General features: G+C 39.0%; 2 protein-coding genes across 7 annotated transcripts in view; both read left to right on the forward strand.

The window, feature by feature from the left end:
- The window catches only part of NAE1 (NEDD8 activating enzyme E1 subunit 1), a 40,781-nt gene extending 29,717 nt beyond the window's left edge, over nucleotides 1-11,064 (forward strand). For all 6 annotated transcript variants that reach the window (XM_008050648.1, XM_021708892.1, XM_008050645.2 and 3 more), the window contains 7 exons: nucleotides 1,779-1,854; nucleotides 2,222-2,261; nucleotides 3,530-3,616; nucleotides 4,705-4,797; nucleotides 7,765-7,879; nucleotides 7,964-8,013; nucleotides 10,830-11,064. In XM_008050648.1, coding sequence (XP_008048839.1) covers nucleotides 1,779-1,854; nucleotides 2,222-2,261; nucleotides 3,530-3,616; nucleotides 4,705-4,797; nucleotides 7,765-7,879; nucleotides 7,964-8,013; nucleotides 10,830-10,939 — 571 coding nt within the window. In that variant the 3' untranslated portion in view covers nucleotides 10,940-11,064. The remainder of the gene's footprint in view (nucleotides 1-1,778; nucleotides 1,855-2,221; nucleotides 2,262-3,529; nucleotides 3,617-4,704; nucleotides 4,798-7,764; nucleotides 7,880-7,963; nucleotides 8,014-10,829) is intronic.
- Nucleotides 11,065-12,899: 1,835 nt separating this feature from the next.
- TERB1 (telomere repeat binding bouquet formation protein 1) overlaps nucleotides 12,900-24,590 on the forward strand; it is a 55,980-nt gene continuing 44,289 nt past the window's right edge. Inside the window, exons 1-2 of the mRNA XM_008050650.1 lie at nucleotides 12,900-12,959; nucleotides 15,824-15,886. Of these exons, the coding sequence (XP_008048841.1) occupies nucleotides 15,856-15,886 (31 nt within the window). The 5' untranslated portion in view covers nucleotides 12,900-12,959; nucleotides 15,824-15,855. The remainder of the gene's footprint in view (nucleotides 12,960-15,823; nucleotides 15,887-24,590) is intronic.

Genomic DNA, 24,590 nt, shown 5'->3' on the forward strand with positions numbered 1-24,590 from the left:
CCCAGCAGGTTGAGGCTGCGGTGGCCAGGAGCGGCCACTGCACTCCAGTCTGGGCAACAGAGTGAGATTCCAACTCCAAAAAAAAAAAAGAAAGAATTTAAGTGGCAGATTTTTTTCAAGTTCAGAGCAAAATTGAGTGGAAATTACAGAAAGCATAGAGTTACTGTATATCCCCAGAAGGCAAATTTTTTTCCTTTCATATTTCATAAAATTTAACATTTGATCACTTACTATGTGCAATAAATGATTCTCTATGTATTAACAATTTAATATATTAATATATGTAAGGTTCACAACAACCTTATCTCTCGCTAAGATACTGTTATTGTCCCCATTTTCGGTGAGGAAACTGAGGCAATGAAAAGGTAACTTATTCAGGTTCAGATAGATGGTAAATTGCAGAATCCCATGAAACATAGCATCGGAGTCTATACTCTTAGCCATAGCCCTGTATTGCCTTTTATCAGTAACTTAAAACCATGAAGGTCAGTTTTGATGACTTTTTTTAATCACTCATGTTTCATAATTTATAGTCTATGACTACAGATAGACACCTGCTATCCAGGTATCATTAACCTAAACACAGACTGTCTTAGGGATGGGTCTCAGTGAACATTACTCCTGTGTAGTTGGGGCATGGTGCTGTTAAATCCAGGAGATTTCTGTTCCCCTAACAAATTGCTCTCTTCATCTCAGTCACTGACCAACAAATAGCCTAAGAGTTCAACTACTTAAAACTTGGGAAAGGCCAATTGTGGATAGAAAAAGTATGACCTTAAATGAGAGATACTAAGCTTAAACACTGATCATTTTTAGAGGATGATATGTAAATAGACCTAAAGAATATATATATATTTTTTGAGTTGGAGTCTCACTCTGTCGTCCAGGCTGGAGTGCAGTGGCCGCTCCCAGCTACCGCAGCCTCAACCTGCTGAGCTCCGGTGATCCTTCCGCCTCAGCCTTCCAAGTAGCTGGAACTACAGGTGCGCGCTACCACACCCGGCTAATTTTTTGATTTATTGTAGAGATGAGGTCTCACCAAGTTGCCCAGGCGAGTCTCAAACCCACGGGCTCAGGCCTAAAGAATATTTTTACATGAATTTGGAGATCACCAGTTTTAATGTATTTAGCTTTTCTTCTTTTTTTTTTTTTTTATGAGTCGTAGTCTCAGTCTGTCATCCAGGCATGCTCATGGCCACTGCAGCCTCGACCTGCTGGTCTCAGGCATCCGTCCACCTTAGCCTTCCAAGTAGCTGGAACCACAGGCGTGTGTCACCATGCCCAGCTAATTTTTTGATTTGTTGTGGAGATGAGGTCTCGCCAAGTGACCCAGGCTGGTCTTGAACTCCTGGGCTCAGGTAATCCTATCCCCTCTGCCTCCCAAAGTGCTGGGATTACAAGTGTGAGCCACTGTGCACAGCCTGGACTTAACTTCAAAGAGATAATCGTGTTCTTCAGTAACATATTTTCTCAGGTCCTCTTACAGAAACCTGCATCATGGATCCCTCTAGGAAGGCAGTTTTTAAGTTAGAGTCTTTTAGAGAGAGGGAACCTAGTTCTTAGTGGGCTCCAAGAGTCTGTTACCAATACTGGAAAGATTTCCAACCATTTGTAGGTGCTGCTGGTAGTATTTCCTGACATTTTCACATTTAATATTTTTTCAGACCTGTGTTTTTTCCATGTAAAGCAAATAAATATTTTTTTTTACTTCACAGTGATAATTTAAATTTTGCTAATTTAAAATTAGTTAATAGGTGCTTTTTGTTTTTGTTCTTCAGTTACCGTGAAAAAGCCAAGAAAGATGCTGCTGCTGTGGGCAATCATGTTGCCAAATTGCTGCAGTCCATCGGCCAGGTAAGCTGCTGGGTCCACTGTTTCTTTGATGATGGCTTTCCATATAGGCCTAAGCACATAACTCCAGCTAGAAAAGTTTTCGAGATAGAAGGCCTGGCACTGGTCTGCAGCTATACCACTCTGAACGTACCCAATCTCGTGGTCAGAAGCAGAGTCAGGCCTGGTTAGTACTGGGAGAAAGCATGACACTGGCTCTGCATTCTCATTTGCCTGCCTGATGGGAAGGCTTGTTATAAGGAAACAAGATATTTTAAAATTGTTCTCCCAGCTCTTGGAGAAAGCCTTTCTATCTCACAGTGACTGGCTTTGTGCTGCGCCCTTTGTTCTCTTTTAAACTGGAGCAAAACCTGTATTTATCTCTTTACAGGCACCAGAGTCCATTTCAGAGAAGGAATTAAAATTACTCTGTAAGTTTTCTTGAATTACCTTCCTTATTTTGCATGATATAAATGTGTTATAAGAAATGTTCCCAGGAATTTTAAATGGTTGAAATTTAAAATTTTTCGTGTGTGTGTGTCATATATATATAAAACTATTGGGTAAAGTTTGTTTCTCTCTTAATATAAATAGAGAATATTTTAAGACTGGTTCAGAGGTAGAGCTTATTTACCTATGGTAATAGTAAAAAGGCATAAAAGTCAATTAGTTGAAAATTGTCATTAATACAGAATTATTTTGTTTTTAAATTTTAAGTAATTTAGGACTTTTTTTGTCTGAAGACTTTGAGTGTGAAGTCTTGAGTTACATTTGATGGTATTGGTTTAAATACACATTTTAAATTGTGTCAAATGACTGTAATGGGGTTAAGAATTTTGCTGGCTAGTTTCAGAATGGTTAGGCTCCTGTGGGGTCTTCTCAATAACTCTTCAGTAGGCCAAAAGCATTTTTTTTTAAAAGTCAGTTTCAAAATACTAATTCTGTTTCACATGCCATCTGATGACTTTTCTGTAGCTACTGCCCCTAGTTCTTGTAGATGTTTATTTTGCATGCTCCCCTTTTCAAAAATAAGTTCATCCTAGCTTTTCATTTTATGACTTTTCCACAATTACCTGTTTAGGCTCAGTTTTAATGTTGTGTTGCACTACTAGTCTTGTACCTTGTTTCTGCATTAGTGTTTGTTCTATTAGATTATATAATACTGGTTTAAAAGTTGGTTATTGGGTAGCTGAGTGTTTATTATTCTGTTTTACTTTGGGGTATGTTTGAACATTTTCATAACACAAAGTTAAAAAAAAAATCCTTACATATACCAAGAGCACAATACATAACATTCTCTCCTTATGGACTACTTATCCATTATAATAATGAAAATGACTATTGCCTGAGTCATATTAGGCATTGTGCTAGGTATACACTTTATACAGGTGTCACATTTGATCCATAGAACAACTCAAAGATCAACAGTATCATCCTCACTGTACACATGCAAATTGAGGCTCCAAGGAGTACCATCTCCTTCCTCAGCCCTGAACTTGTAGTACTAAGGATATGAATTTAAGGTGGCTTGTGTTCTAGTGCCTTCTCTGCTAACCATTAGCACCAAATATAAGACATTTCTTCACATTCCCACGTCTGTGAAGAGTATACACAAAATGTCCTGTTCTTAAAGTGACCTGTGATTCAGAATATTCACCTGTCATAACCATTACTTCCATAATGTCTTTCCTGTGTTCAGGCAGCAATTCTGCATTTCTTCGAGTGGTAAGATGTCGATCATTAGCTGAAGAATATGGTTTGGATACAGTTAACAAGGATGAAATTAGTAAGTCTAATAGTCATCTGATGCTGGCTGATTTTAGTTAATTTAAAAGATAAATATTTTGTGTATAATAGTGTTAAACTTATGGTGATAATATAAAAGATAATGTAAATACTTATACTCTAATTTTATTCTAAGCTGGGTGCAGTGCCTCATGCTTATAATTGCAGCACTTTGAGAGGCAGAGGCAAGAGGATTGCCTGAGCCCAGGGGTTCAAGACCAGCCTGGGCAACTTGGTGAGACCTTGTCTCTACAATAAATCGAAAAATAGCCAGGCATGGTGGTGCACGCATGTAGTTCCAGCTATTTGGAAGGCTGAGGTAAAAAGATTGCCTGAACCTAGCAGGTCAAGACTATGGTAGCTGTGAACATGCCATTGTACTCTCTAGCCTGGGCAACCAACTGAGAGTCTGACTCAAAAAAAAAAAAAAAAAAAATTCTAGAAACCTAAGTAATTATAATTTATATATGTTATATAAAACTTATACACAAAATCATATTTAGGTCTCTGAGTCCATTGTATGATATAAATTAGAGTTACAGTCATGATAGGCACAGTGGCTCACACCTGTAATTCTAACAATTAAGGAGGATGAGGCAAGAGGATTGCTTGAGACTAGGAATTCGAGACCAGCCTAGGCAACATAGCAAGACCTCATCTCTACAAAAAAGAAAAAAATTAGCCAGGCACGGTGGTGTGTACCTGTAGTTCCAGCTACTTGGGTGGCTGAGGCAGAAGGATCCTCTGAGCTTAGGAGGTCAAGGCTGTGGAAGGCTGTGATTGTGCCACCGCACTCCAGCCTGGGAGGTAGAGTGAGACTCCTACTTAAAAAAAAAATCAGTATGTTACTACTTTAGTAGAAATTGTGTGACTCCAGCTAATAGTCCATAAGAACACTGGATTATATCTTAATGTAAATCCCCTAATTTATTAATATTTACTGTTTCCTATTTTATTGTCACCAAAATACTTAAATTTAATGGTAAAATTGTCTTGTATCCTGAATCTTGAGTGCGTAGTAAATTTAGCTCTTTATTGTTTGTATGTTGCAAATTACTCAAATTATACTGATTTTTTTTTTCCTTTCAGTTTCCAGCATGGACAATCCAGATAGTGAAATAGTGTTGTACTTAATGTTACGGGCTGTTGATAGATTTCATAAACAGCATGGTAGATATCCAGGTAAGAATAGTAATTGAATTACTTAATATAATAAAATCTTGAATAAACATTCAAATTAAATCTTAAAGCATTCTCAGGGTGTTTACAATGGTGTTGCTTGAATTTCACATTGTAAACAAATTATACCTAATTCACCCCAGTGAGGAACTATTTGTTTTTTAAGTATAACTATTTGCAAATAATGTTTGATTCTAAACTTTTATAGGGGAATGTTGGTTGAATATGTATAGAAAAAACTTTTTTTTCTGTCTGTTTCCATAGTTTGCAACTCAGATTCACACTGAGTTTAATTTAATGGAATAGGAAAGCCATAGGAAGTATGCCAGTAACTTCTGAACTCAGAACTCTGAAGATGTAGTGATTTCTTTGTTGAGTATATATTTTATCATCTGCAAATATAGTCATTGGAGAATTGGAGTACTCGCAAAGATCTATAATTGCTCAGAATATTTTTATTCTTTATTTTATTTGAGTTGTAATCTCACTTCATCTCCCAGACTGGAGTGCAGTGGCATGCACATGGCCACCCCAGCATCAACCTGCTGGGCTCGGGTGATCCTTCTACCTCAACTTTCCAAGTAGCTGGAACTACAGGTGCACCACGCCTGGCTAATTTTTTATTGTAGAGACGAGGTCTCACCAAGTTGCCCAGGCTGGTCTTGAACCCGCAGGCTCAGGCAATCCACTCACCTCAGCCTTCCAAAATGCTGGGATTACAGGCTGAGTCACCGAGCCCGGCCTATTTTTATTCTTGATGATAATTTTAATTGTGCAAGATTATTGCATAGTAACACATTCCAGGGGTATCATAAAACCTGTTGCCCCAGCTGTTGCAGTGTGTCCCCAGTATTTATAGTTTTAATGAGCAAGCTTACGAGAAGAAAAAAGAGGAACAAACACCAAATGTGTATTGCTTTACTTTTATTATTTGATTAGAATGTCTTTTGGTTATTGTATAATAAACCACCTCAAAACTTAGTGATTTTTTTTTTTTTTTTGAGTTGAGTCTCACTCCATCGCCCAGACTGGAGTGCAGTGGCTGCTCCTGGCCACCGCAGCCTCGACCTGCTGGGCTCCGGCAATCCTTCCGCCTCAGCCTTCCAAGTAGCCGGAACTACAGGCGCATGCTACCATGCCCGGCTAATTTTTGATTTATTGTAGAGATGAGGTCTTGCCAAGTTGCCCAGGTGGGCTTCGAACCCGCGGACTCAGGCAATCCACTCACCTCAGCCTCCCAAAGGCACGGGATTACAGGCTGAGCTGCCGCGCCCGGCCAAAACTTAGTGATTTAAAACAATAAATTACTATCTTATGATTTTGTGGCTTGACTGCTCAGTTAGGCAGTTTAGTTAGGCATGTAGTTGCTTGACACCTGAGGCTGGAGTCATTCTCAAGGCTTGACTGAGTTAGACACCCAAGAAAACATTTTCTCTCATATGACTTGTACCTTGGTCAGAATAGTGGGAAAAGTTGGGGGCTGGTCAAGCGTCTCTCTTCACATGACTAGCTTGGACTTGCTTTTAGCATGCCAGTTGACTTCCCCAGATTTAACATTCCAAAAGATCCTAGTGGAAGGTATAAGACTTTTTATGACTTAACTTTGGAAGTCACACAGTATCACTTATGTTGTGTTCTCTTGTTTTCATAGGGCCAGCTTAGATTAAGAGTAAGAGGGGACTAAAGGACATAAACGGGGTATTTATTGGGGAGCCTTTGTGGGAGACTAACTACCACATGAATCACAGGCTTTGGATTTAAATCTGGGTTCTAGTCCAAGCTGTATCACTTACTCTCTTCGTGACCTTGAGTGAGTCACTATTTCCCTCCATTTCTCAGTTTTCTTATTTATGGAATGGCAGTAATAGTATCTGCTCTTTGGAAGGGTTAAATATATGACATGTGAAAACCACTTAATATACCTTGTAAGTACTCAGTAAAGGGTAGGTATTACTATTATGAGAAAGAGTAGTGATAATAGTTTTTAAACCAGAGGAGTTAAAAGCTGGATTTTTCTGGATATTACCTGAATATCATGTTAATTTTTCCTTTCAGTAGTAGTAAGAGCTTAACTTTTGGAGACATTACAGTTTAATCACTAAGAACTGCTTGGAGGCTGGGCTCGGTGTCTCAGCCTGTAATTCCAGCACTTTGGGAGGCCGAGGCAAGTGGATTGCCTGAGCCTGTGGGTTCGAGACCAGCCCGAGCAACTTGGCAAGACCTCATCTCTACAATAAATAAAAAATTAGCTGGACGTGGTAGCATGCACCTGTAGTTCTGGCTACTTGGAAGGCTGAGGCAGAAGGATTGCTGGAGGCCAGCAGGTCGATGCTGGGGTGGCCGTGAACGTGTCACTGCACTTCAGCCTGAGCGACAGAGTGAGACTCCAACTCAAAAAAAAAAAGAACTGCTGGGGCTCATATCCCAGTTTTGCTATGCATAAGCTAAGTAACTTAGTCTATTTGTGTCTTAGTTTTCTCTTCTATAAAATGGGGATAATTATACCCACTTCATAGGGCTCTTGTGAGGATTAAGTCAGTTAATACATATAAGGTCCTTAGAAAAGTATCCAGTATCTATTAATACTTAATGTCCTCAGTGTCATTTAATCTCTTAGGAATGATGAGTAAAGACCATACCTTTGATAAAGGGTATAAATAAGACATTACTTTCTCATTCATTCAGTTGCCTTTTATGAGGTAATTATTGAGCACTATGTGTCAGATATTCTTCTAGACACTGGGTATAAAGCAATAAAGACTTAACTAAACTCAAATTTTTACTAAATTTTAGTTGGTTTCTTTGATTATAGGTTTCAATATTCGCAAATATTGGTCTCATACTTTTTGTTATTTTTGCTCTTCAGTTTCATACACATCTGACTAGAATATCTGAAACTGGATTAAATATAGGAAGTAGGTATTATTCTGAATCACATTTATTTTAATGAAAATTAATTTATATTTTTAGGGGTATCTAACTATCAAGTTGAAGAAGATATAGGAAAGTTGAAGACTTGTCTCACTGGCTTCCTTCAGGAATATGGTTTATCTGTAATGGTGAAAGATGATTATGTTCATGAATTGTGAGTATTTTTAGGGTATATAAGAGATAATACCTCGCCTGTCATAAGGCAAATCTAAATTCATGTCTCTGTCCTTTCCTGTAGTTGCCGATATGGAGCTGCTGAGCTACACACTATTGCTGCGTTCTTGGGGGGTAAGTTCCATAGATTAGAAGACTGTTACTTGTTACATATCAGTTACTATTTTATTTATTTATTTACTTTTTTTTTTGAGTTGGAGTCTCACTCTGTTGCCACTGCAGCTTCAACCTGCTGTGCTCAGGTGATCCTTCTGCCTCAGCCTTCCAAGTAGCTGGAACTGCAGATGTGCATGACCATGCCCGGCTAATTTTTTGATGTGTTGTAGAGACAACATCTCGGCCAGTTGCCTAGGCTGTTGTGAAACCCCTGGGCTCAGGTAATCTTTTCACTTCCACCTCCGCCTCCCAAAGTGCTGGGATTACAGACATGAGCCACTGTGCCCGGCCAGCCAGTTACTGTTTTAATATGAAGTTATGTCATCTTAGCTATTTTAATTAGGGAGGTCAGTGAAGCAGGCTATTATATTAAGTTTATTCAGTAGCTCCTATACTTGTCTCCCTGCCTTCTGTTTCTCCCACTGCCATCCATCTTAAACTCCTGAAGAATCATTAATCCTTTTAAAGCATAGCTGTGATTGTGTCCCTAAGCCTCTGCCCCACCAATACGTATACACTCTATGATGGTCCTCACAAAAATCCAGGACCCTTAGCTTGATATTGCAGAACCTGTGTTCTGGTTTCACCCAGCTTTTCTTTTCTTTTTTTTATTTTAGTTGAAATCTCACTCTGTTGCCCAGGCTGGAGTGCAGTGGCATGCTCACGGCTACCGCAGCCTCAACCTGCTGGGCTCAGGTGATCCTTCTGACTCAGCCTTCTAAGTAGCTAGAACTACAGGTGTGAACTACCACACCTGGCTAATTTTTTTGATTTATTGTAGAGACAATGTCTCACCAAGTTGCCCAGGCTGGTTTCAAAACTCTGGTCTCAGATAATCCTCTCATCTTGGCCTCCCAAAATGCTGGGGTTACAGGCTTGAGCCACTGTACCTGGCCTTTCATCCAGCTTTTCTAACCTTGGTTTTAACATGTTACTTACTTTTCTCCCAGCCATACCCTTTGATTTCCCACTCCTAGATCTTTGCTCCTCTGGGCCTGTGTGCCTTAAAAACTTGTATTTTCTGTATGTCCAAAACCTACCTGCTAATGCCTAGCTCTTTCATAAAACGCCCTTTACCTCCTTCCTTCCAGTTCACTTCTTCCTTGTTTTAATCAGTTTGAGTTGCTTTAACAGAATACCATAGACTTCTTCTGTTTCGTCACATGGAAAAAATGGTGAGCTAACTCTCTGGGGGTCTCTTATTAAGGGCACTACTCCTGTTTGTGAGGTCTCTACACTCATGACCCAACCACCTACCAAAGGCTCACCTCCTAATACCAACCATCACATTGGGCATTAGGTTTTCAACATGTGAATTTTGGGGGGCAGGGGGGAATAGACACAAATATCCAGTCCATAAAAGCCCTCTCATAATACAACTTCTGCCTGTGATCTCCTGTAGACTGAGCTATTTGCTTGTCACATTTTCTTTCTAGATCATTGATGTTTTAAAGGCACATCTAGGTCTGATTAATAATATTCAGTGTTCAAAATATATATTAATGATATAGACCTAAGAAAACTATTTTCTAAGCAAATTCAAATTAAAGCCTGATTCTGGATAATTTGTTTTGAACTAAAACCAAGTCTCTTGTGCCAAAATAGCAAAGTAAACTGCCAGTCCATAGAAAAGGGCAAATTACTATTTATTCAGATTCAGTCCTGATTCTAAGAAGAGATAGAACCAGAGAGAATGGATGGTTGGATGATTTGTCTCCAGCAGAAAGAAAGTATAAATTTTAGGTTTTGTTAACTTGTGTGCTTCTGTAATTATTTTGCACAATGATTGTGGTTGTGTCCTCTCACTTTCTTTATGTTTTGTTCAAATGTTGTCTTCAGCCATCCCTGACTCCACTATTTAAAATTGAGTTCCTCCTCTTGCACTCATATACCCCTTATTTGCTTTTTCTCCTTAGCACTTATGGTCATTATTGACATACTATATTTTATTTATTTGTAAATTATCTCTCTCTCTTGCTGCTAAAAAGTAGCATGAGGGCAAGTGAATCTTTTTGTCTTTTCCTTACTGTATCCCTGGTGCCTAGGACAGTATTTGGTGTCCAGTAGAGTCTCAAATTTTATTGAGTAAGAATATTTGGAAAAGAGGAAACTTAAGATGATAAAAGATGCAGAAATTTTTTCTTGGTAGTTTTTTGTTTTGTTTTGAGAAAGTATAGCAGTTTAGCAGTATTTAGTATAAATCCTTTCTAAATTATAGATGTATTTAGAACAAATATACCTTTTTCCTTTTTTATTATAAAAGTAAAACATATAAATTAACATTCAAATGCAGCAAAAGTATGTCTTTGAGAATCTTTTATACCTGTGTGTATCCTTTAAAAAGTTTGATCAAGCTAGGTGTAATGACTTATGCCTGTAATCCCAGCACTTTGGGAGGCAGAGGCAAGAGGATTGCCTAAGACCAAGGGTTTGAGACCAGTCAGGGCAACTTGGTGAGACCTTGTCTCTCAATTAAAAAAAAAAAAAAAAATTAGCCGGGTGTGGTAGTGCATTCCTGTAGTTGCATCTACTTGGAAGGCTGAGGTTGAAGGATCACCTGAGCCCAGGAAATCCAGGCTGGGATGGCTGTGAGTGTGCCACTGCACTCCAGCCTGGGTGACAGAGTGAGACTCTGACTCAAAAAAAAAGTTTGATCAGCCATACTACTATTTAGATTCCCTTTAATAACATAGTTATGAAGAATTGTAGTCTTTTATTTAACTCTTGAAATTTACTCTTTTCAAATATCTGCCTTTTCTCCTCTTTCCTTACAGGAGCTGCTGCTCAAGAGGTTATCAAAATAATCACCAAACAATTTGTAATTTTTAATAATACTTACATTTATAGTGGCATGTCACAAACTTCAGCAACTTTCCAGTTGTAGGGAAAGCACCCTATTGTGTTAATGACTGAAACTGTTATTTCCTTCAGGTTGTGCTTTAGTCTGTAAAATTCTGCTAAAGGAGAGCTGCTAAATTGTTTCCTTAATAAATATTTTTTCATTTGTAATAATGTAGTTTTGTTCTTGGGAGTGGGGAATGGTCATTTTCCCAAAGGATAAAAGCTATTCATTCTCACTGAGTTCATTAATACTGGCTTGCTATGTCAAAGCTACTTATAGATGTCTCTTGCATTTCATTAGAAATAGTTTAACATATTTTTTTCTTACCATTTTCAATAATGAATTTATGCCCTGTGCAGATTTTAGCTATGAAAGCTTTAGGACCATCATTATTTTTAAAACGAATATAATTTAAAATAAGTATTTCAGGAAGTATAGTTTTACCAAAAAACAAGACTATCTCCAGTTCGTGTTATCTTAACTAAAGTTTTGCTGCCTACACCTGCTTTAAATCCATGGTCATTATATCTATATTACATATACTCAGATTTCATTTTCAGGATTAATCACACTGGATTATTCACCAACATATCAGAGGGGGAAAAAACCCACCCAAGATGAAAGTATACACAGACTGAGTGGAAATCCAGAAATGAGGGCAGTACCCAGTTTCTGGATTGATTTATTTATGGCTGAAGAATGTGTTATATGACTTAGTTACCTTAAGGCCCCTAAACTGGCTGCAGGTCAGTCTCTTAGGTGAAAACTTGTTAGATTTGTCTACAGAGTGCTTCACAGGGATTTGGTTTTCTTGGACCCTAATGTGCCAAGCCCCTTGCTTGGCTGTTTTTCACCAACTGACCTTTCTCGCCCTCACTTTCCCAGCGTTCCCATAGGGTGGATTTTATTTACGGAGGAAGCAAGGAGCTGGCCCACGAAGACAAAGTTAGGCGTTAGCTCCACTGGAGCCCCAGTCCTTGGGTCTAGGAACAGGGGCGTGTGCCTAGATTAAACTCCTGAGGCTGACTGGTGAGTCTGCCTTGTGAGGCGGCGGTACCCATCAAAAGGATGCGCAACCCAAGAGAAGACCGCGCATCGCAAAGGATACAAACGCGGAAGGAGGGTTGGGGCCGCCCAGCCACGCGTGCGCATGCGTGCCTTGTGACCACCGTCCTACATCCTGACCTCAACTGCGGAGCAGGCTCTCTAAGCTCTGGCGAATGCGTGTCTGAGGAAAGTAAGCTCTAGAATCCCGGGCAGTGAGATTAGGGGGCCTTCTCCTCTACCCCCAGTGGCCTCGGGAAGGTCGAGGACCAGGAGCCCGTCATGTGACTCCGCGTAGGGGCGGGCGTCCCGGCCGGAAGTTCCGTCCCACGGAAGTGAGCCTCGCAGGCTGGGCGGGAAACCTAGTCAGGCGCCGAAGGTGGTGGCAGGGAGGAAAGGTCTGCGCCCGGCGAACTCCTGCTTGAGGCTGAAGACCACGGCCTCTGCTCCCGCGGGTCCGAGCCCTGCCTTAGCTCCACCCCGGTACTGTCTTGGCTCTTGGCCTTTTGGAAGGAGGGTTGCGGCCCGCCTGTCCAAGGCAGCCCCTCATGGCAGTTAGTAGAACACCGCCCCACTGGTCCCTTAACCTGTCGGCGTGAGGAGATGGGTTGACTGGGGGGGCGGGGGAAAGGGCTGGGTTTTCCCGAGCAGATACCAGTCCCACACTGCAGTCCCCACAGCCCTTGATAGAAAGAGATAATCGTCATCATTTAGTCAGGCGTCTAGATCCTGGCAGGTTTTGACCCCTTTATTGCCCGTCCGAGTCCCCGGGCGCTTCCCCAGGTGAAGGGGTGGGAAACACTGGTGAGATAATTTCTCGCAATGAGGGCTGGAGCGCGTGTTCTGACATCACCTGAGCGGGGAGAGCCTGGTAAGGAGACTTGGGAGATGCCCTGGCAGGGGCCGGGTCACCTGCATCTTTAACCAGCGCTCTGGTTCCTCGCAGAACTTGAGAACGCTGAAAAGAGCCTGGAGGGACCACCTAAGCTCTTCCAAAGGAGTTCTTCCAGCTGTTTAGGTGAGCCACAGGCCACGGTGTCGTTGAGTGGAAATTGAGGCAGGGTGGAGTTGGCGTCTCTCCTCGGAAAGATTGTGTATCTGTTAGTTCTACCTGTGCAACCTGGGATGAGGCGAAGAGGAGCTGTCCTCTGGTCTACTGGAAGTTTTCATATTGTAGAGCGAACTGACTGCTGGTACCCTCAGTGTTTTTTCTGATACCTGAATGATTGTTATTTCCCAACCCATTTGAACTATTATAACAGAAAAATTGCCCCCTTTCCCTTGCCTCTCCTTTAAAGGACGTTTTTCGCCATATAGAATTGCCAGCTGGGTATCCACTGGCAATAATTCAGTGGTGGCACCCCTGCTAGGCTTACACAGAAAGATGCCATTTATCTTTCTGATATTTGGGGATAACATTTAGATTTCAAAAAGCTTTGGTACTGACATTTTCTAGATCAGGCAAATGAGTAATGATCAGCTAGTTTTCTTACTGAAATTTGAGTTTGAGTTAACACTACTGTTTTGGGGAGTAGACTGAGTGAAACCTGTAAATGGGATAAACTCTTTCTGTTATAATAATAATAACTTCTAACATTCGGTAAATACTTATTGTAGACCAGGCTCTGTTCTTTACACCTTGTAAATATTCTTAGTCTTCCCAATAAGCTTATGAGAGCGCTATAAGGATAAAGTTAGATGAGGAAAGGGTGAAAAATAGAAAACAGTGGAATACAACACCCATAGAACCACCAACTAAAGACAGATGTTACTATGTTGTCTTTCTATCCAGTTTTATTTTTGTCTCTATCTCATTGGAGTCATAATTGAAGATTAAATTTTGAGTGTTGCTCTTTTTGGTAAACTTTGTAACATAAGCATTTTTCCTTGCTATTGAACATTTCTAGTACATATTGATATTCTTGTAACAATATCCTATCCTGTGGATGTATCACAATGTACCTTACTATCTTTATTTTAATATAATATTTAGACTTTTTTTTTTGAGTTGGAGTCTCACTCTGTTACCCAGGCTAGAGTACACTGGCACACTTACAGCCACTGCAGCCTTCACCTGCTGGGCTTTGGTGATCCTTCCTCCTCAGCCTTCCAAGTAGCTGGAACTACAGGCCTGCACCACCATGTCTGGCTAAATATTTAGATTTTAAAATGGCAAAAGTAATATACTTGTATACTTGTATATTACTTTATAAAAAGTCTTGTTATTTCTTTAAACTTTTTTTTTTTTTGCTTACTAATTTCATTTTCATTTTGAGTGAAAATAAAAATAAAAAGGATAATTGGGCATCTCTCTTTAACAACATAGTGTGTTGGCATAAATAAGAATTTTAGAGTTCTGTGAATCCTGAATTGTTGTTGCTCTAAGAAGTTAATTGACCTCTGATCCATTTTTCTAAATAAACAGTTTAGAAAAATGACCTCTGATCCATTTTCTAAATAACCAGTTTAGATTGGGCATGATGACTCATGCCTGTGTTCTCAAACTTTGGGAGGCTGAAGTGGGAGGATTGCTTGAGCTCAGGAGTTCAAGACCGCCTGGGCAACATAGCGAGCTCTCATATCTACAAAAAAAAAGTTAGACAGGTATAGAGCTGTGAGCCTTTAGTCCCAGCTACTTGGGAGACTGAGGTAGAAGGATCTCCTGAACCCAGGATGTTAAGGCTTCAGGTGAGACCCCTGAATTCAAAATAAATAAATAAATGATCAGTTTTGCATTTTAAAGTAGGGCGTGTGCATGTGAGAGACCATATCAGGGTTGTCAGTTATTTAAAAAATTTTCTGCTGGCCAAGGGCAGTGGCTTCCCTTGCCTCTCCTTTACTTTGGTGGGCTGAGGTAGGTAGATTACTTGAACCCAGGAGTTCGAGACTAGCCTGGGCAATATAGCGAGACCTCGTCTCTATTAAAAAAAAAAATTCTTCTAACAAATGATAGATAAACAAATGATATATAAACCAATATTTAAACTTAATGGTAGAATACTATGTTGAAAACAACCATGAGTTGTTAACTAGTATTAAGCTTAGCTTTTGAAGATTAATGCAGATCTAGGGGGGGAGAGAGAGAGAGAGAGAGAGAAAGAAAGAAAGAGAGAGAGAGAGAGAGAGAGAGAGAGAGAGAGAGAGTGTGTGTGTGTGTGTGTGTGTGTGTGTGTGTGTGTATGTATGTGTATGTGTGTTTTAAACCTTTGATTCATGGAGAAGTGCCCAATTTGAAACTAAGGGATAAAGATTTATAGGAAAGAAAATAAGGAAATCAGACCTCAGATTAGTCACCCAATCATTTGTTGGTTTAATAAAATTTGTTGACTGCATATAGTGCTTTAAAATGCCACATATAAAAAAGTAATAAAAATATTTTTTAAATGCCACATATATTTATATATGTTTTTGAATGTAATTCTTTTTTTTTTTTTTGAGTTGGAGTCTCACTCTGTCGGAGTGCAGACGAGTGCAGTGGCCGCTCCCGGCCACTGCAGCCTCGACCTGCTGGGCTCTGGTGATCCTTCCGCCTCAGCCTTCCAAGTAGCTGGAACTACAGGTGCGCACTACCACGCCTGGCTAATTTATGAATGTAATTCTTTTAACATCTCTATAATAAAGTAGGAATATTGTTCCTATCTTACAGATGAGGAAACTGAGCCTTAGAAATGTTAAGCAACCTATCCAATATCACACATTTAATAAATTACAGATTCAACTCATTAAGTTAATTAAGTTAATTGAATTTAATTATTATTTTAAAATATGTAGTTCCCTGGTCTTTTGTCTTCAGAAAAACTATTCTTTTCCTAACCCCTTTACATTTATTTCTTTGGCATTTCAAACACTGATTTAAATTGAGAAATTACCTTTATCTTATAGATGAAATATAAGGAAAAAGAATACAGGCAAACATGGAAAGTGAGGACACAAAGAAAATGCAAGGTGAGAAATTCATGGATCATGTATCTGGAATTAAGTTTATATTTGTAATATATATTGCAGGTTATCTGGCAGGATTCAGGAAATTAAAGAGTCATTCAGAAATTTACATAAATTTTGAGCACCTACTTTTTGACTGTCACATAATTCCTGGCTTCAGGAAACTGGCATACCAATGGAAAAAGGCATACTGATAATTAGAATATCATATGAGCCGGGCTCGGTGGCTCAGCCTGTAATCCTGCGCCTTGCGAGGCCGAGGTGAGTGAATTGCCTGAGCCTGCGGGTTCGAGACCCGCCTGGGCAATGTGGCAAAACCTCATCTCTACAATAAATAAAAAAATCAGCCGGGTGTGGTAGTACATGCCTGTAGTTCCAGCTACTTGGAAGGCTGAGGCGGAAGGATCGCCTGAGCCCAGCAGGTCAAGGCTGCAGTGGCCAGTAGGGGCCACTGCATTCCAGTCTGGGTGACAAAGTGAGACTCCGACTCAAAAAAAAAAAAAAAAAAATACCATATGATAGTTTATTTAATGGAAGTATGTATAGGAAGAGTAGGAACTTGAGGAGATCACCATCAAAGTATGGTGGAGGTACATCAGAAGTGTCTCCAGAAAGCTGGAAATAGTCCATGGACATGGAGGAAGTTAACTAGAGAGGAAATAAAGAAAAAGGATGGGAAATAGTGTTCACTAATGAATACCATCACGTTAGGGCTTAGGTGAGGAAAAAGTCCTTAAAAACAGACTAAGAAAAACATTTCAAGAAGGCAGAAAGGGAGTCAGGAAAGTGGTAGCTTAAAAATAAGAGCCTTAGGAGAATGCTCCATGAAAAAGAGATTACTTAAAAGTATCACTTTCAGATGTCACAGATGAGGACTGAGTTATCCAACACATTTTACATTTAGGATGTCATTTGTTTTATTAACGGTAAACTTAATAGATTTTAGCCAGATTGCATGTATCTAGGTCTGAGTGGGAAATGATGATCTGAAGACAGTATAAATAGGTTACTCTTTAAAAGCTTGACTAAAGATAACGGCAGGAGCTAGAGGGAGATGGTAACGTCAAGAAAGTCTTGTAAGAGTTATAGAGAAAGGATAATATATGAAGAGGGAATGGAGATGCTGAAGAAATAAGTTGAAGAAACTGGAGAGATAGGTGACAAATTGTTGGTGAAGCCTCTCTCAAACCATTTTTCACATTTCATTTATCAAGCCTTCAACCTCAGTCCCACATATCACTCTTTCATTTTTATGTCTTAATTTGGTTTCCTTCCAGAAATAGACCCTGAGAGAATTTTAGTACAAGTACTTTTTTTGAGAAAGTGATCCCAGGAAACACTGGCTAGGGAGTGGGGAAGTGAGATAGGAAAAGGAAGAAAGACGAGTACATTATTAAGGAAGTAATTATTATGGGTAATTGGAGCTTAGTTTCACTAGGAAACTCCTGGGATCCAGTGTAGAGTTATGGCCCTCAGAATCATCCCAGCCAAAGGGTGAAGAGTATTTATCCATCAACTGCTATCAGTCAGTTGTTTAGTAACAGGCTAAAGTAGTATATAATTGTAATTTTGGTTTGTATTTCCCTAATGACTAACAAGATTGAACTTATTTTTATATACTTACTTGTAATTTGTCTATTTTCTTTAGAGAAATGTCTGTTCAAATCCATTGCACACTTTTAAATTAGATTGTCTTTTTATTTTAAGAGTTCTTTATTCTGAACACAAGTCTCCTATTGGATATGTGGCTTGCAGATATTTTCTTCTAGACTGGGCTATCTTTTCACAATCATAATAGGATCTTTTGAAGCATTAACGTTTTAAATTTTAAGCCCAATTTATCAAATTTTATTTTATTGCTGTGCTTTGGTATTATGTGCACTTCAGTATTTGTACTTTGTTTTCTTCAGGAATTATTGAAGGAACTACTTAACCTAGAAAAGATAAAACCAAGATGAAACATGATAAGTGGAGATGTCATTAGGTGGTTTGGCTGGGGAGAGAGGGTTAATGATGGGAGGTACCAAAGTATGAGAAGGGGCCAGCATAGTACATAAAGAAGTTTTTTACATCCTGCATTGTGCCTAGAGTTGAAAACCACCATGCTTCATCAAAAATTTTCATTGGTGTGTTTTGATGTGGCTTATTGGTATCCATACAGTCAAATTTACCTTTTTATAGTTTCTTTTAATATATAGAATGATCAATAAGTGTTTGCTGTTGCTCAAAAACAACTTGGTAATTATACTGGTCTATTAATACTATTATACTATTAATTATATTGTTATATGATTATTAATTATATGATTATTAATTATATTCTTATTAATACTATTATACTTATTATACTATTAATATTATAATACTATTATGCTATTATAAAGGTATACTATTATACCTTTATACTACTATTTTTCACTAACCATTGTGTCATGAATTATTTCATGGAACAAATTGCCAGTAGAATTTCTTTCAAGAGGAAGACTAAATACTATATTGATGGATAATACAGCTTGGTTTCTTTTAGTGTACTACTCTATATTTTTATGTCCTCTCTTCATCCTATATCTTTCAGAACTTTGTGAATTCAAGTAAAATCTGTATACAATCTTACTTAAATCTTTAAAATCAAGAGAAGAAATTGAAGACTATAATAAAGAATTTTACAGGAAAATGGTTGTCTATCATTTGCTGTTTAGTTGCAAATGAATTGTTTACATTTGCATAAGTTTTGGCATATGTATGTAGCCATGCAAGCATCAGCATGATCAAGATAGTGAACGTATTCTCCTATCTCTTCCTGAACTGATCTGCCTTCTGTTACTATAGACTAGTTTGCATTTTTTCAATATGTGGAACCATACAATACATATTCTTTTTTGTGTGATTTCTTCTACTCGGCATAATTATTTTGAGATTCATTGTGTTGTTGCATGCATCTATAGTTAATTTGTTTTTATTGTTAAGTAGTATTCCTTTATATAGTTGTATCATGGTTTGTTTATCCAGTCATTCACTGATGGACATTTTGGTTGCTTATACTTTTTGGTTATTACATATAATGGTATTACGAGCATTTGTATGGACATATATCTCCTTTTCTTTGAGGTAACTACTTAGTAGTGGGATGGCTGGATCAAATGGTAGGTATATATTTAACTATTTATGAAACTGCTATACTGTCTTTCAAAGTCTTTGTACTATTTTACATATTCACCAGCAGCATACGAGAGTTCCAGTTCTTTTCCATCCTTGTCAACATTTGTTGTGATCAGTCTTTTAAATTTTAGTCATTCCCAGCAATTCCTTTATTGGGAATATACCTGGAGGAACTCAAATCATTTTTACAAAAAAGATACCTGCACACATATTTTTGTTGCAGCTCTATTCACAATAGGAAAAACATGGAACCAACCATGTTGCCCATCGAAGCTGGACTGGATAAAAAAAATGCAGTACATATACACAATGGAATATTATGCGGTCATAAAGAAGGACAGACATATGGACTTTGCATCAACTTGGATGGATTTAGAGTTGATCATACTCAGTGATCTATCACAGAAACAAAGAACAGAGTACCATATGTTCTCACTCATAAGCAGACCTTGAACAATTATACTACTATAAGAAAGCTATTGGCAGTAGTGGGAAACTCTTAGGATTGGCAGTTGAGGGAAACTGCTGGGGAAGGGAGGGGTATACCTCATCTACACGGGTACCTGCATAATCAACGTTTGTATACCTAACCCTGAATTGTACCTCACATCTTCATAATAAAAAAATAAAAAATTTTAGTCATTCTAGTCATTTAATCATATAGTGGTATCTCCTTGTGATTTTAATTTCCATGTCCCTAATGACTAGTAATGTTGAGCATCTTTTCATGTACTTATTTGCATTCATGTATCTTTTTTGTTAAAGTGTGTGTTCATATCTTTTGCTCACTATTTCAGTGGTTTGTTTGTTGAGCTTTGATAGTGCCTTAATTTTATCTGGATATATGTTCTTTGTTTAGTTGACATACAGAATACATACTGGATGGCTATATGTCCTTTATCAGATACATGCTTTGCTAAGATTTTCCCTTAGTTTATGGCTTATCTTTTCTACATTTCAAAATATACTATTAAGAAATGATGTTTTACCATTGCTTTGTTGAACTGTTGTGTCTCCACGTGGCTCTTTGAGCTATGGCTGCCATGTTTCCTTAGCTTTGGCCCCCTCCCCTACCTTGGGGAGGTGAATCTTCTCTTATTTCTCTCTCATATACTTTCAAAATAAGCTTTGTTTGAAAATGTTTAAAAAAATGTTTTAAATTTTTGTGAAGTCCAATTCATTTTTCTTTTGTGGATTGTGCTATTAGTGTCTTATCCAAAAAAATCTTTGTTTAACCCAAGGTCACAAATATTTTTCTCCTATTTTTTCTTTTAAAAGTTTCACAGTTTTAGGCTTTATATGGATGTGCAATCCATTTTGAGTTAATTTTTGTTGTGGTGTGAATTATAAATTCAAGGTTTTGTTTGTTTGTATATGGATATTCACTTGTTCCAGCACTTTTAGAAAGGCTATCCCTTCTCTGAAATTCCTTTGCAAAATCAGTTCACATGTATGTATTTATTTCTGTATTCTGTGTTCTGTTTCAGTGATCTATTTGTCTGTGTTGATGCCAGTGCTACACTTTTTTGATTACTGTAGCTTTTTAAAGTCTTGAAATCTGGTAGTATTAGCTCTCTAGCTTTATACTTCTCTTTCAAAGTTGTTTGGCTCTTCTAGGTTCTTTGCATTTTCATATGAATTTTGGAATCAGCTTGTCAATTTCTACCAAAAAAAAAAAAGCCTGTTGGGATTACATTGAACCTATACACCAATTGTGGGAAAATTGATATCTTAACAATATTTAGTCTTCTGACCCATGAATAAGATATATCATGCCATTTATTTTGGCCTTCTTTAATTTCTCTCAGCAGTATTTTTTAGTTTTCGGTGTACATCTTATTTACATCTGTTGTCAGTTTACCCTCAAGTATTTCATATTTTTGATGTTATTGTAGATGGCATTATTTTTTAAATTTCAATGTCCATTTGTATGAAAATACAGTCATTCCCTGCATAATGATGTTTGGGTCAACTACTGACCTCATATAGGATGGTGGTCTTATAAGATTATAATGGAGCTGAAAAATTCCTGTCATCTAATGATGTTGTTATGTAGTAGCACTATACATTACAGATTTGCAGTGATCTTGATGTAAACCTACTGTAATGCCAGTTGTATAAAAATATAATACATAAAATTATGTATAGTAAGTATATAATACTGGATAATAAATGACTATGTTACTGGTTTATGTATTTACTACACTATTTATTGTTATTTTAGAGCGTACTTTCTACTAATAAACAAAAAAATTTGTAAAACAGCTTCAGGAAAGTCCTTCAGGATGTATTCCAAAAGAAGGCATTGTTATCATAAGAGATGACAGCTCCATGAGTGTTACTCTGAAGACCTTCTAGTGCCCAGTGCGATAAGATGTGGAGGTGAAAGACAGTGATATTGATGACTCTGACCTTGTGTAGGCTTAGGCTAATGTGTCTGTTCATGTCTTAGTTTTCAGTAAAGTTTAAAAAGTAAAAAAAAGAAAACAAAAACAAAAACTAGGCTGGCTTATTTCTGTAATCATAGTGCTTTGGGATGCCAAGGCAGGAGGATCTCTTGAGGCCAGGAGTTTGAGACAAGTCTGGGCAATATAGTGAGACCCCTTCTCTGCAAAAAAAATTTTTTTTTTTTTTTAGTTGGAGTCTCACTCTGTCGCCCAGACTAGTGCAGTGGCACGCTTCTGGCCACTGCAGCCTCGACCTGCTGGGCTCCGGCGATCCTTCTGCCGCAGCCTTCCAAGTAGCTGGAACTACAGGCGTGCGCTACCATGGCTGGCTAATTTTTTGATTTATTGTAGAAATGAGGTCTCGCCAAGTTACCCAGGCGGGTCTCAAACCCGTGGGTTCAGGCAATCCACTCACCTTGGCCTCCCAAAGCACGGGATTACAGGCTGAGCCACTGAGCCTGGCGGAAAAAATTTTTTTAAGAAAAATTAGCTGAGCTTGGTGGTGCATACCTGTTGTCCTAGTTACTTAGGAGGCTAAGGTGGGTAGACCGCTTGAATCCAGTAGTTCAAGGTTACGGTGAGCTATGATGGTACCACTGCACTCCAACCTAGACAACAGAGCAAGACTTTGTCTCTAAAAAAAAAAGTTATAGTAAGTGCCAAGTTTAATTTATTATTGAAGAAATAAAATTATTCAATAAATTAGTAGCCTAAGTGTACAGTGTTTATAAAGTCTACAGTAGCACACAGTAATGTCACAGGCCTTCACATTCATTCATTACTCACTGATTCACCTAGAGCAACTTCTGGTCTTACAAGCTCCATTCATAGTAAGTGATCTATACACATGTACCTTTAAAAAAATGTATACCATATATATATTTTTTTTTTGAATTGGAGTCTTACTTTGTTGCTCAGGCTGGAGTACAGTGGTACCTTCCTGGCCACCACAGCCTTGACCTGCTGGGCTCATGCGATCCTTCAGCCTCAGCCTTCCAAGTAGTTGGAACTACAGGCACGTGCCACCATGCCCAGCTAATTTTTTGATTTATTATAGAGATGAGGTCTCACTAAGTTGCCCAGGCCAGTCTTGAACCCATGGGCTCAGGCAGTCCTCTCACCTAGGCCTCCCAAAGTGCTGGAATTATAGGCATGAGCCACCCAGCGATACCATATATTTATCATACCTTTTCTATGTTTAGATATACAAATACTTACCACTGTGTTAATGATTGTCTATAGTATTCAGTACAGTAACATGCTGTGCAGGCTTATAGCCCAGGAGCAATAGACTATACCATACAGCCTAGGTATATAGTAAGCTATATCATCTGGGTTTGTGTAAGTATGCTCTATGATGTTTTTTTGTTTTGTTTTGTTTTTTGAGTTGAAGTCTCACACTGTCGCCCAGACTGGAGTGCAGTGGCCGCTCCCGGCCACCACATCCTCGACCTGCTGAGCCCCGGCGATCCTTCCGCCTCAGCCTTCCAAGTAGCTGGAACTACAGATGTGCGCTACCATGCCCAGCTAATTTTTTGATTTATTGTAGAGATGAGGTCTCGCCAAGTTGACCAGGTGGGTCTCGGACCCGAGGGCTCAGGCAATCCACTCACCTCAGCCTCCCAAAGTGCGGGATTATAGGCTGAGCCACCGAGCCCGACTCTATGATGTTTGTACAATGACAAAATTGCCTAACGTTGCATTTCTCAGAATGTATCCCCATCATTAAACAACATGACTGTACAATCTATTTTTGTGTATTAAAGGGATATCCTGAAAACTTACTTGTTCACTTAATCTAGTAACTTTTTGAAGTTTCCATCAAATTATGCAGAAGATCATGTAGAATGCAAATTTAGATAATTTGCTGCTTCCTTCCCAATTTGGATGCTTTTTATTTCTTTTTCTTACCTAGATTCTTGAGTACGGTGTTATATAGAAGTGGTGGGAGCAAATATCTTTGCCTTGTTCTTGGTCTTAGAAAGAAAGTATTCAAGCTGGGCTTGGTGGCTCAGCCTGTAATCCCGTGCCTTTGGTAGGCTGAGGTGAGTAAATTGCCTGAGCTCGCGGGTTCAAAACCCACCTGGGCAGTGAGACCTCATCTCTACAATAAATCAAAAAATCAGCTGGGCGTGGTAGCACAGACCTGTAATTCCGGCTACTCAGAAGTCTGAGGCAGAAGGATCATCGGAGTTCAGCAGGTTGAGGCTGCGGTGGCTGGGAGTGACCACTGCACTCTAGTCTGGGTGACAGAGTGAGACTCCAACTCAAAAAAGAAAAAAAAGAAAGTATTCAGTCTTTCCCTGTTAAGTTTTTTGTTTGTTTTTGTTTTGTGAGTCAGAGTCTCACTCTGTTGCCCAGGTTGGAGGGGAGTAGCATGATCATAGCTCATTGCAGCCTCAACCTTCTGGGTTCAGGTGATTCATCCACCTCAGCCTCCCAAGTAGCTGGGACTCCAGTTATATGCCACCATGTCCACCTAATTTTTTATTTTTGTAGAGATGATATCTTGCTATATTGCCTAGGTTTGTCTCAAACTCCTGGGCTCAAATGATCCTCTTGGCAGGACACAGTGGCTCACGCTTGTTATCCCAGCACTTTGGGAGACCTAGGCGAGAGACTTGCCTGAGCCCGCATGTTCGTGATCAGCCTGGGCAACATGGCAAGGCCTCCTCTCTACAATAAATCAAAAAATTAGCTGGGTGTGGTGGCGCATGCCTGTAGTTTCAGCTACTTGGAAGGCTGAGGTGGAAGGATTGCCTGAACCCAGCAGGTTGAGACTGTGGTGGCTGTGAGCAGCATGCCACTGTACTTCAGCCTGGATGGCAGAGTGAGTCTCCGACACCCCGCCCAAAAGCGATCCTCTTGCCTTGGCCTCCCAAAGTGCTGGGATTACAGGTGTGAGCTACGGCACCCAGCCAAAGGCAGTTCCCTTTTATTCTGTTTGTGGAATGTTTTTCTTTAATCAGAAATGGATGTGGGATTTTACCAAATGCTATTTCTGCATCTATTGTGATAACCAAAAGATCTTCCTTTTTAATTTTAGTTGTTACATTACATTTATTGATTGTTTTCAGATTTTAAATTACTCCTGCATTCCT

The sequence above is a fragment of the Carlito syrichta genome, unplaced genomic scaffold (assembly GCF_000164805.1).
Source record: "Carlito syrichta isolate Samal-C Ts95f unplaced genomic scaffold, Tarsius_syrichta-2.0.1 Scaffold153566, whole genome shotgun sequence".
NCBI classification, from domain to species: domain Eukaryota; kingdom Metazoa; phylum Chordata; class Mammalia; order Primates; family Tarsiidae; genus Carlito; species Carlito syrichta.